The 13,272-nt window shown below is 37.5% G+C and overlaps 1 protein-coding gene across 6 annotated transcripts in view; it reads right to left on the bottom strand.

Annotated features, from left to right (window-relative positions):
- Hpr1 (THO complex 1-like protein Hpr1) overlaps positions 1-13,272 on the bottom strand; it is a 189,037-nt gene that overhangs the window by 51,252 nt on the left and 124,513 nt on the right. For 5 of the 6 annotated variants that reach the window (XM_071687745.1, XM_071687746.1, XM_071687749.1 and 2 more), the window contains 4 exons: positions 11,217-11,366; positions 10,474-10,621; positions 9,372-9,626; positions 7,677-8,066 (listed from right to left, as the gene is read on the bottom strand). In XM_071687745.1, the coding sequence (XP_071543846.1) occupies positions 7,893-8,066; positions 9,372-9,626; positions 10,474-10,621; positions 11,217-11,366 (727 nt within the window). In that variant the 3' untranslated portion in view covers positions 7,677-7,892. Of the gene's footprint in view, positions 1-5,451; positions 5,550-7,676; positions 8,067-9,371; positions 9,627-10,473; positions 10,622-11,216; positions 11,367-13,272 lie in introns of those variants that run through there. The other variant, XR_011715813.1, reaches the window with a different exon arrangement.

Below are 13,272 nucleotides of genomic sequence, written 5' to 3'. Positions count from 1 at the left end.
GAATGATTTACGAATCAACTGTGTACGTATTAAGCTTATGAAGTGAAAGCTCTACTCAGTGACTTTGATGTCTTTTGTCTCCCTGTATTTATTAGCCTATCATTCAGTTACATCCACAGTGAAATTATTGTAAGTATATTCATGAGCAGCCAGATTACTGTCCACTGATTAATAGTAAAATCTCAGCATGTTATTGTGGGTATAGATTGTAATAGTAATATTTGTGCCTAGGTTGCCATACAGTTGAAATGGGAAAGGTTTTGTTTACATAGATCCTGCTGCTCTCGATTGTGGAACTGAACATACCTTAAACTGTCGTTGTTGATATTTGTTACCGATTCATAAAACTTCAACAAATTCTTTCTCCTACTACAGAACTATAAAGACCATTGTTAATTATTTGATCAGTGCTATGCACAACAGATTAATATATGATTAATATCATGAGTTCTGTTGGTGAATTTGTTTAGGAAATCAGGTTTAAGCCTCTGCTTTTATATTTTGTTTCTAGATATGGGACAAATTCATTCTGAGCAGTTGAAAATACATACCAGCAAAATATGATTTTACTCAGTGCATATTGCTTGACATTGTTTTAGAAATTCATTTATCTTTATAAACTTTTCTCTTGACAAAGAATGTCTGTTCATAGACAAAGAATCAAATTGAGCCAGGATGGAACACCAATCTTTGACTCTTGCTCCTCGTAGCTTGACATGGTAGAATTTGTCCATATTTTCTTAAATACCCCAAATCTAGTTTTCTTTACACTGGATTTGAAGAGTTTTGAGGGAGTTTTCTATTTCTTGGCTGTCATCATCATCAGCCTGGTCCTGTTTCACAGCTCTTGGTTGGACTCTGTTGGTAATCAGATTTGTACATTTATGCAATGTTTCCCTTTTTGTAGGATATGACTACATTACACTGATAAATATTAATCAGTCTTCATATTGGTAGCCCTCACCATTGTTTGGTTGATCATGTTTACTGTATTCATGTTGTTTAGTCAGGAAGTTGGTCATGAATTTTGTAAGCAGTTCACTTCTTACACAACTGGTTTCATATGAAATCCATTGAGTAGGTTTTTGTGGGGTGAGTGTTTTCTGGCCACCTTGAATTTACACAAGAGCTTTTCATCTCAACATACATCCCTGGGGTCCCTCTTACAGGACTCCTGTAGTTTCAAGGTTGCATTCCAAGCTGAAGTTGGAAAAGGATGTACTCTGGAGTGAGATGGTGCTTGTTGAGACCATATTAATATTGACAACAATGCAGCCTCATGAAAGATGACTTCTCATTCTTAATGTAACCACATGCAGGTGGAGTCAAGAAACACTCTCTTCAATTTACTAATCAGTATTTAGGATTGCAGTATAGTTATCAATTCAATGTTTTAAAATATTGGATATAAAGCTACTGGGTTTCCTTTGGTCTTATTTGTCATCACATTAAGGACATTGTTTGAAACCAAAAAGCAAAGATAGCTTACTTTCTTCTGTGTAGCTACTTTTTTTTAGTGTTCTACAGAAATATCTGTAGTTGGATAACATCAATGTCTTTCTTTTGATTCATAAATCTATTCTGGTATTATCAGATTCAGCCTACACGAGGTTATGTCAAAATCGGGGAGTCACCTTTGGCAAGGTTGTGTCAATGTCAGTGGATGAAAGGAACACAATGTCATTAAAGAATTTCTTAATCTACAGGAGTCCATCACTTCTCTGCTACTGATTGTAGCACAGCTCTGGAGAAGCTGGAAATCATTTGAAATAGATTTTACTTCCATCTGAACACTGCATTTAGAGTGGAGTTTTGGAGCAGTCAATGACTGGTATACAAATGTATTAACCTTTCTTAGCCATTCCAAATGTAACTGCATTTAAATATCATAGGTTAAAGACCTTTTCTGTCTTACAACAAAGCTAAATTCCTTACAAAAGCTATTTGTGACTTTTGAAGATAGAGATTTACACGCATTAAAAGAATGAAGAGAGAAATGGGTCACTGAAGGACGCAATATAGTATATTGAGAAAATCATTATAAAGTGTTGATATGGGAGACAGTTCACTGTGTAAGCTAGAGAAATAGAAAGGGCAGCCTTGGTTATGATCACTTTTCATTTCACATGCAATGTGATTTGATATGGGGGAAGCCATTTTATAAAGTCAATTGATGATCACTTCTAAGGAACAGCTGCTTTTGTAAAGTCCTACTCATTTCAACCAATGGTTACTGAATGATGAAATTACAGGTGTTTGTAAGTAAGACAGGTAGATGAAGTTATGGGAAGACGTGATGTTTAAGCACACAATATGAGTCTGACCTCAGCCTCACCAGTATCAGTTTCTCCTAGTCCAGCTCAGAAAGCAGTTCAAAGGGTCCCAGTGGTACTCGAGAATAACGGAATTCTCATTCATTCTACCAAAGGAATAAATGTGACATTACTGAAGTATTTGGCAACTAATTACAACCCTTCAGTTTGTCTGCACTTTTCACATGTATTTTTTCTATTAAAATATGTATCTTGAGTTTCATGCATCAAACCTTCAGTTTAATTTATAGAGCATTATGTAAGGAGTCTTTAAATCATATGAGTGAAGCACAAACTTTAGCATCACATTACAGGTAATGACAAATGTGTCTCATATTTCTGTCAGCTATGATCATGATTTGTATATGTTGAATGTAGATTTGAAAAAAGAAAGATTTTATAAGTAAAGCTAGTTTTTTACTATATAATTCTTTTAATGTATTAATTAAGCATATGAACTTTATGTAATAAAATTGTAAATACATTTTATTATTGTTTGATGCCGTACCATGTTTCTAACTGTACATCTCTCATTAGATTATCATTTTGTAAGGTGAATGTTTTGTCTTTCTGAGCTTTTCTATATCAGCAAGTCTTTACAGTTCTTACCCTTGAGATTTATGTGTCATGTGTATTTTGTTTGCCATCTATGACTTAGGTCTGCAAAAGCCCCAGCTTTTGCACTGTTCCTAGTTTTCTTGATTCAGCATTTATCTGCTTACAAGTTTTGAAGTTTTCATGGCGCCTTTCACTTCTGAGGCTCAAACCTTTCTCCCTTTGTGTGGCTTGTCCTTGTATCTTTACTTTTGATCTTTGTATGTATCCTCCTCTGTTTTGTATTTCCCTCTAATCTAGTTTCTCTCTTAAGTATTTGGTGCATTTTAAAATTAGAACACATTACTGAAGTTTCCTCCATATTTCATTTTGTTGGATGCATCCTACTATATACTCCCTACCAATTTCTTTAATCTTCTGGGAATAATATTCTTTTTGAATCCCCCCCCCCCATCAAGTTCACCTTCTTCACAAAACTAGCCACCTGATAACAGCATCTTTACTATGGATTTCCTCATCAAACCAAGTCTCAGATTTAATGTGTCTGATTACAGTAAACCCTCAATAACTTAGCACACATGGTGCTGTGGCCTTGCTCTCTTCATGGATCCTCAAAATATGAGTAAATACTGAACTATGGAAATTCTTATGACATACTGACATACAGAGGGGGTGAGTTTTGAAGAAACTAAAAAGGTGTAGAGGGTGGTGTTGTATGTATGAGGTGATGTAGAAGGGGGGAGAGGGAAGGGGGATCAACCTTTGTTACTTAATACACTTGACTTAAATTGTATAAGTTGTTTGTAGACGTATTTATCACTTATCTTTTCTGTATCTAATGTAACTGTACAAAAGCACTTATATCTATTATAATATACTATACAACATGTTTCCCATTAGCAATCAGTTGGAGCCATGCCAAGTTAATGCAAATTGGTAGCTGTAGAACAGAGTTACCATGGGTTTCTTGTATTCCATATAGATCAACAGGGACTATACAGGTACTATAAGGAATGAAGAGCATTGTAAGAAACTACAGAAGGCTATGGAGGAGACATATGTCCTGAGATTCATTTTTGGGTGCGGACAAAATTCCCTTTCATAATGGAAAATACCAAACCAATGTTCACTGCAAGTCTACCGACTTGGGAAGGTGTCTGAAAGCCATGAGTGCCATGAGAGGCACAGAGGTACAAATCAAGTATTATTAGAGCCTAAGTTGTGCTTACAAGAACTGGCCATCATGGAACCTCTTCCACCAAGAAATCACCAGTCAAGCAAATTTTAGTCAACAATAGCTTTTCTGATAAAGTCACTAATAAAGAGAAAACTGTGTTCCTCCAAGCATGACAAGTTAATCACAGACAACAACAATCAGGAACTGTTCATTGAGTTTTCTACAAAACCCACATGTCTCCAACCTATTAAACTGATGAACATACCATAATGGAGATAAAACATGAACATTACCTGCAAGCTCCCTGAAGATCATCTGAGCATCATTGTTTACAAAAAGAACAAGAAAACATGTGACTACATAATGAGAAGCAACCTCATATCACAGAACAATAACCCACAAGTCAACCAATGTAGTTTACAAGTACTCCTCCCTAGTTTAAAGTCGTAAACTTCAAAACGTGAACTATGTTAGTATAACTACATCACTCAGTTCATTTAACACTCCATCGAAAAAACGGAGGCCCTAAACTACATATTCAACAACAAAACATGAATATCACTCAGCAGCACCTTAATGAAAACGAGATACTGCTGAAACATTGCTTGCAAGACTACAAATAACAAGCCATGTACACAAATCATTAAAGTACTGGACAAGCTAGGACACTACAATTATTCCCTACAGTACCCTAAATGACCCCATTACCTACCTCCACTGGACTTTCCTAGGTGCAGAGACCTCAGGCAAACCCTCCAAGGACTGACCCAGTGGGTTTGACAACTAATGACCACACTATCACACATGAACTCCAAGGAAACATAGTCTACCGCTCTCATTTGTAACATTTAAAGATGTGATTCATTCCTGTTTCTTTCTTTATATTGTGCTGTATCATTTATAATCAATTTTAATTTATTGTGTATTTCAAAAATGTAGTGAAAATGAACAAAGGACATTTAATTAACACTATCGGATGAAGAAAAACGTGTGATGGGGACAACTGAAAAACTAACAGAAACCTAGTGAGTGTTAAATATGCACTGGTCTTTAACAAACAGTGAATTAAAGAAAATAAACTGCCTGCTTACATGAAAAATATACCCATTTTATCAACCAACTGCTAGGGGTGGATGTACAAGTGGGTAAACTGTAAATCAATTGTCACAATAAGGATCTGTACACTTGACCCTGGTTGGCCCATGAATGCATCATGGTCAGGGACACTAACCACTGCACCACAAAGGTCCATAGCTTGTACAAGTCAAGCTTTCTCATTTATGTCCTATACATCCCCACATCTCCAATTTTGAAAACTTCAGTACAACATATCACAAGACCTCTCACGCCCTAAGATGCACCTTCCACACTGAAAAACTACACAATCCTCAACTGTCCTGCACTTACCTCAACAAAACACATCCATAAATCACTGAAGTTCTTAATGCGTGGATGTGGATGTAGTCCGCTTTCAGAGTGCTGTGAGAGCCCCAGAGAAGGGGATCCTGAAGTAGGAAGATAAAGTACGTTATAAAAGATGTTCCTAAACTCTGCCTGGAAGTCACAACTCTCAATGAGAAGGTACCATCAACGAAGCTCTTTATCAGTGCACCAAAAGAGTAATACAGCATTGTCAGGGAGAATTCACAACATAAAGGAACACAGTGTTCCCTGCTTTTGCATGAAGCATAGCCTCGAACTGCAAAAGCCTCACAAAAGATGCCCTGGAGTCGCTTATAATAATAATAATTATTATTATCATTTTATATATATTTATCATACTTAATCGCCATCTCCCGCGTTAGCGAGGTAGCGCAAGGAAACAGGTGAGAGAACGGCCCAACCCACCTACATACACATGTATATACATAAACGCCCACACATGCACATTATTATTATTATCATGATTATTATACTTAATCGGTTTCCTGCATCAGCGAGGTTGTGCCAGGAAACAGAAAAGGAACAGCCAATCCACTCACATACACCTACATATACGTAAATGCCCATATACATATGTATACATATACATAACATATACATACATATACATATTTTACTTATATTATTATACTTTGTCGCTGTCTCCCGCGTTAGCGAGGTAGCGCAAGGAAACAGACTAAAGAATGGCCCAACCCACACACATACACATGTATATACATACACGTCCACACACGCACATATACATGCTTATACATTTCAACGTATACATATATATACATACACAGACATATACATATATACACATGTACATAATTCATACTTGCCTTTATTCATTCCTGTCGCCACCCTGCCACACATGAAATGACAACCCCCTCCCCTGGCATGCACGCGAGGTAGCGCTAGGAAAAGACAACAAAGGCCACATTCATTCACACTGTCTCTAGCTGTCATGTATAATGGGAGCGGGAGGCTGGAAATCCTCCCTCTCATTTTTAATTTTCCAAAAGAAGGAACAGAGAAGGGGGCCAAGTAAGGATATTCTCTTGAAGGCTCAGTCCTCTGTTCTTAGCACTACCTCGCTAATGCGGGAAATGGCGAATAATATGAAAAAAGAAAAAAATATATATTTCTTTCTTTTCTTTCATACTATTTGCCATTTCCCGCGTTAGCGAGGTAGCGTTAAGAAAAGAGGACTGGGCCTTAGAGGGACTACAGAAAAAAAATGATAATATTTCTTTTATGGCTGCTTATGATTATACTATTTTTTTCATACGACCACTGTTTCCCTTGTTAGCGAGGTAGTGTCAAGAATAGACGAAAAGACTTCATTTCCTCACATCTATTCTCCAACTGTTGTGTGCAATGCACTGAAACTACTGCTGCCTATCCACATTACAATAAAAGTATAACATTATGATAATAATGAAATGAGAGTCATGGAAAATGGTTTTGTTAAGATGGAAGGTAATGGGGCAGGGCAGTTGGAGTAGTCGGTACTGCAGTTGAATTTCTTAAGGAAGAGGGTGAGTGGTTACTTAGGATTTTCAATGAATGAATGTATGGATAATGGTGAGGTGCCTGAGCACTGGCAGAATTCATGCACAGTGCTGTTGTTATAAAGGCAAGGAGGCTAAAGATAAAGGTGATAGTGTTAAAAATAAACACTCGATCTCTATCTTTTTCATTTGGAAAAAAAAAAAAAAAATGCCAGCAGGTGGGATACAGAGTGAAATGTATTTTGCCATATGATCAAATAGTATTAAGTAAAAGTAGCAGGCAGGAGCATTAGGCAGAAGTAGTTTGGAACATTAGGCACAATCATTGGGAAGACACATTATGTAAATGTAGTTGACAGGAACATTTAGAAAGAAGCATGCTAGAGATGCCCTCTGCCAATGGCCTGTAAAGGGTGAGGTACTAAAGGCTAAAAAGCAGCAGTGGAATTCAAATTACACAGAATCTTCTATTATGGCATTACACATGACAACTATATAGTAGATGTGAGCAAATGAGGCCATTTTTTTTGTCTTTCTGGTGCTGCCTCAGTAACACACGAAACGGTGAACATATATGAACATTATTTTGCTGCATGTAAAAGGACGAGATGACACATCTTTCCAGAATCAACATTAAGGTGTGTAGTTGTTTTACTGTGCTTACATTAATAAGAATAAAATTCATAAAAAATATAACGTTTGCTTATCTGTTTATTTATTAAGAATCTCACTGAAAATACGTACTAAGTAGATGGGAAACAATAAAAACTGATCAACATTAATATGACAATAATGTCATTGCTAGCATAATACTAAAATAAAACAGAATCTTTCATATACAATACAAATGTGTACATAAAAATATGATGCCTTTTAAGATACTTTGTAAAAAAAATTTACTTTAGAATATCAAGTGAATACTCCATCAGCAGCAGCTGTCATTTTGAGCCCTCCAAGTGTGTACAGCAGATATTCCTTATTGGCCTCGTCACCCTCATTTTCCACCCAAAGCTTCAGGAGAAATGCAACTTGGCTCTCCACGCTATCCTCCTTCTCTGCTTTATCTTTCTCAATAAAATCAATCTGAAAATATAAATATTTTTACATAACATTAAAGAGAAATAAAGAAAAGTGGGAAAAAAAGGAAGAATATGGTATGAACTAAAATTCTGCTGCCTGAAAAAGACTAACTTTCACACCTCATGAACTTTTAAGTTGGATCACTATATTTTAAACACTATCTCTGTTATCATATTAATTTTTATGAACAAAGAAAAATCTTAAAATTCATAACTCTTGTCTTGGTATTAATAAAACTGATTTCATCCCTTCCCACTAAGTCATCCTTTGCATCATTCATAATTTATGCACAACTCATACCCTCCCAATTGTTCAAGTACTAATAAATCAAAGCATCTTTCACTCCACCCTTCTCTCTTTTGTTTCCTTCTCCCCCTAACTCTATTACTGATATGTATATCCTCTTAGTTTCTCTTAGCTCAACTTTTCCACATGTCCAAACCATTTTAGCATATCTGGTCAACTTTCTAAATCATACACCTCTTACTACCACACCTCTCTCCTACATTGTCATTCCTTATAAAAAGACTTCTCCCTTGTTCCAAGACCCTTGCATTCACCTCCCTCACCACCCAATCAACAAACAGATTAAACAGGCAAGGTTAAATCACATATACTTGACACACACCTTCACAAAGAACTACAGTACTTACCCTTCTCCCTTCCCACTTCCACACATGCCTTACTGTCCTGGTAAAAACTCCTCATTTCATTCAATGACTTACCATTTATCCCGTATAACTGTAGCAACTTCCACAACGCCTCTCTGTCAACTCTACCACATGCACTCTCTAGATCTCTAAATGCCACATACAATTTGCTCTCTTTCTCCAAGTATTTCTCATTTAAACTGTTTAAGCAAACACACCCTGTGGACAGTAGTGCTGATCTGAAAGAAAGGGCCAAAACAAGGAAATGTCTGATCATCACCTTAAGAGGCATTGAAAGATACCAAGAAAGACAAGATATAACAGAAGAAAAAAAAGGGCATTGAAATATGAAATAGAGAAAAAAGTACAAATTAGGAGTTACAGTAAGGTAGTGAACACAAAGCAAAACAATTTCTTGGGAGATGATGAAATGTAGGATAAATGTAAGAATGTCACTAAAGCATTCTATCTCTGATGCTTCTTGTCTATGGAAACTCCCCTCAAGTGGGTGGTAACATCAAAACTGTCTCTATAATGGGTGAAGTCCATTAAAAAGAAGACCGAGACACAGATGAATAAAGAAAACAACTTGGGAAAGAAAGATGTCCAACTGTAAATGCAACAAAGAAGTCAAGAAACACATGTGCAAATAGCTAACCTCATCATTTTTGAATCCAAGCTTTTTGAAGAGAAGTTTCCATTTGTCTTTTCCCAGTTTGTCTAAGTTTTTGGCGAGGGCCCTCTGCTCCTCCTCAGTGATGGCTTTAATCTCAGGTCGCTCCTCATCTCCTCCATCCTCCTCCATATCCTCCACCTCCTCCTTTACTCCATCATTCTGTTCGAGAACTGCAATGACCTTTTCCTCTTCTTTTTCATCTTCTTCTTCTACTTTAATATCTGCTGAAAGCTGTGACTGAAAGTACAGAAAATACAGATTAGATGTGAACAAATGAAGCCTTTTCTTCATCTGTTTTTGTTGCTAAGTCACTAAAATGGGAAATGGTATTCACATTTACTGTCAACTTCCTCCTTTTACTCCCTCTTCCAAACTCTGTCACCAGCTTTAGCAGTTTCTCACTTGAATCTGCCACCAGTGCCATGTTATCACCAAACAACTGACTCATTTCCCAGACCCTCTCAACCCCTACAGACTGCATCCTCGCCCCTCTCTCCAAGACTCTCCTCCACCTCTGACACATACATCCTCTTTGTCGACCTTTCCTCACTCATTCTTCCCATATGTCCAAACCATTTCAACACACCCTCTTCTGTTCTCTCAACCACAGTGGCAAAAGGCAACTCTAGTGCAGTGTTTACAGAAGCTCCTACCTAATGTTCCCACTAACTACTTCAACCAAATACTCCTCCATACTACTTCTACCTAATGCTTCTGCATCAAATGTTCCTACCAACCACTTCTACCTACTGCTCATACCATTTTGCCAAAGGGCAGGGCTAGTGCATAGTGCTCACCACAGGAAAATCTAAAGTTATGAGGAATGAGTCAGGAGACTTCAATGTTGTTTACTGTTATGTATAAGGAGAAATTGTATGTTTGTGGACAGAATGCCAGTAGTCCTAGTTTGGGTAAGGCAGAAAGAAAAGACAGCTACCTGGGTTAGAGGAGTGAAACCACCGAAATGCTGTCTCACTATCTAGCCATCACTAACCCTCCCGATACCCAAGCAGGTAGTACTGATTAAATGCCTCCCTAGTCGTTGGCTGCCTACCAACTACAACCTACTGAACTGTATACTTACAGGCAATTCCTTTGCTAGTTTTCTGATCATAGTAGTAAGATATTCTGGTAAGGTGGCAATAGGACTAGCAGAATGAGTAAAGAAATGAGGTGAGCGGCAGGCCAGCAGTCGCAACCCTCGCCAACCGAAATTGCTGTCATTAACCAACCTGAAAGTTTACATGAAACATCCATGAAAAATCTAATGAAAATAAAAATTAAGGTAAATAAGCTATAAACTAAGCAACCCATAGTATTTTGTAAAGTAATATCCAATTATCATTCTATCTTACTCTGACAGCAAGAGAAAAATTTTGGAAGCTGAATGAAAATGAATTCATGTGATTAACAAAGTATGGACTGCAAAGGTGTTTTAGGATCATCTATGCTCTGGAAACTTGTTTCTCTGTAACTCTTACAAAATCTTTTTACTTAATGAAGCAAAATAATCAATGCCCATACCCATATTGCCATGCCTACAACATAAAACATTTCCAAAACAATTAATGTGATGCTCATATTTCAATCCATTTTATTTCACAACTAACATTTTTTTTGCCTTTAGCTTTTCATTCATGTTTTCACCTAATGCTTTTCTAATGTATTTTTGTAATGTTTTTCATCACTCCAAGGCCCATTCAGGATTTCCCTAACCCCCAGTCTCAGTATATCATTGCAATTCCAAGTTTAAATCACAGGAATATCAAAATACATTCAACATGACAATCCTAAGTTGGCAAAAAGTATGATAAACTGGATACTTACTTTTCCTGTTCTTTCAATTCTGATTTTGGGCTAAGTTGTTCAATGGCAGGAGTGAAGTAAGTTTCAAGTGCTGGTACAAAGTCTCGTTCAGACATCTTGCATGCTTCTAGGTTATTTGGATTTAGGTTCCAAAGTCGAGTCATCTCAGAGCTTTAAGTGGGATAGAAGTGAGCAAAATATGAAAAAAGAAAGAAAAAATCTGGATCTTCATTTAGTTCCCTGTCTTTCTCAAACATAAATATTCATTATGCATAAGCATTATCTATCTATTCTTAATTACCTCAGAACCAATGTTTATGGTTTTACTCAAGACCTTTTTAAAGGTTCCAGCAGCCCATGGCTGTGCTACTTCCAGTAGCAAGGAAAAGTAGTCAACTCTGGAATGAGATTTTTCACCTGTGGTGTAACCTTGTGCAAATATAGTCTGGTAATACCTGCATGAACATGAAATACAATGAATCATCCTAAAATGCCTTTAAAACCACTTTGACTTTCAATACAATACAGCACTCAGAATTATAATTTGCACTGTAGTCAACAATCATAATCTACCCAAATTCAAAACAATTAATATGACATAAGCCCTCCTATATGAGTTCTGTTACTAACCAATGGCAATAACATTTTCACAGGAATTTCTGTATGGTTTTTATTAAGTTTAACTCTAACAAAATCATGTTATCTCTGAGGAAAAGGGAGAAAGAATAGTATCCACATGTAGAAGAAAACATTTGAGGGACACAGTACAGGGAACTGGAAATTCTCCTCTACTGTATTTTGTTCCATAGTTCTCTGCAGTTTCCAATGTTAGCAAGGTAAAGCCACAAACACACAAAGAAAAGACCTTACTTGTTCACATCCATTCTCTACCTTTAATTGTATAATGCACCATTACCACAGCCTCCCCTCCACAACAAGACAACACAAACCTTTCTCTGATTCCCCTTTGCTACTTCATATTTCCTCAAGTTCAATGATAGCACTTCACCCCCTGTATACCACAACATTCCAGTTCACTTATCCCAAGCATGCTATTCACCCTTCTGCATGATCAAGCTCCAAACAATCAAAATAATTTCTACTCCATCATTCCATTTCCAATTTGGTTATCTCCTTCTCCTTGTTCTCATCACTTCTGACACATATATCCTCTTTGTCAACCTCTCCTCATTCATTCTCTCCATATGTCCATACCATTTCTGCACAACCTCCTCAACTCTCTCAACCAAACTCTTAATAGCACCACAACTTTCTTACCCTATTAAGACTTACTCAACTGACCATCCTTACAACACACTGTTCGCAAAAATTTCATTTCCAACACATGTAATGTATTTCATATGAGCAAAGGTAGAAGTAGCAGGTAGGAACATTAAACAGGAGCATTAAGTAGAAGTAGCAGGTAGGAACAGTAGGTGGGAGCTTTAGGTAGACGTAGTTGGTTGGAACATTAGGTAGGAACCCCTGAAAACACGGCACTAGAGTTGCTCTCTGCCTGTGGCCTGTTAAGGTTGAGGCACCAAAAGCTACAAAGCAATACTGGAGTTCCCCTGCTTATGGTGACACTTTTGCCATGGCTGCCTCCCCTTGAGGAAGTTCCCAAAGGAAACAGGCATCAGAAATACAAAAAGATAGACAGAAACACACATCCACCCTCTCCTGTCCCTTCTCAATTACAGTCGATGCCTCACATCCATGCAACATCACTGGGACTACGATACCTTTAAAGACATCCATTTTCACCCTCCAAGATAGTGACATCTCTTTCTACACACTCCACAAATGCTCTCGGAACCTTTGCCCCTTCACCCATCCTATGACTCACCTCTGCTTCCAAGGTTCCATTTGCTGATACATCTGCTCCCAGGGGAACACAATGAAACCAAAGCTACCTTCTGCAAGCAGGCCCCACAGGCCTTTTCATGGTTTCTCCTGGCCACTTCACATGTCCTAATTCAGCCCACTAACAGCATACCATCCCCCACACACCACATCACCCCAGCTCACTCTATCCTGTGCACATCCCCTACCCTCCTGCATGTTCAGGCCCTGGTCT

Source organism: Panulirus ornatus, chromosome 44 (assembly GCF_036320965.1).
Source record: "Panulirus ornatus isolate Po-2019 chromosome 44, ASM3632096v1, whole genome shotgun sequence".
In the NCBI taxonomy this organism is placed as follows: Eukaryota; Metazoa; Arthropoda; class Malacostraca; order Decapoda; family Palinuridae; genus Panulirus; species Panulirus ornatus.
This window is presented reverse-complemented; position numbering and strand designations above follow the sequence as displayed.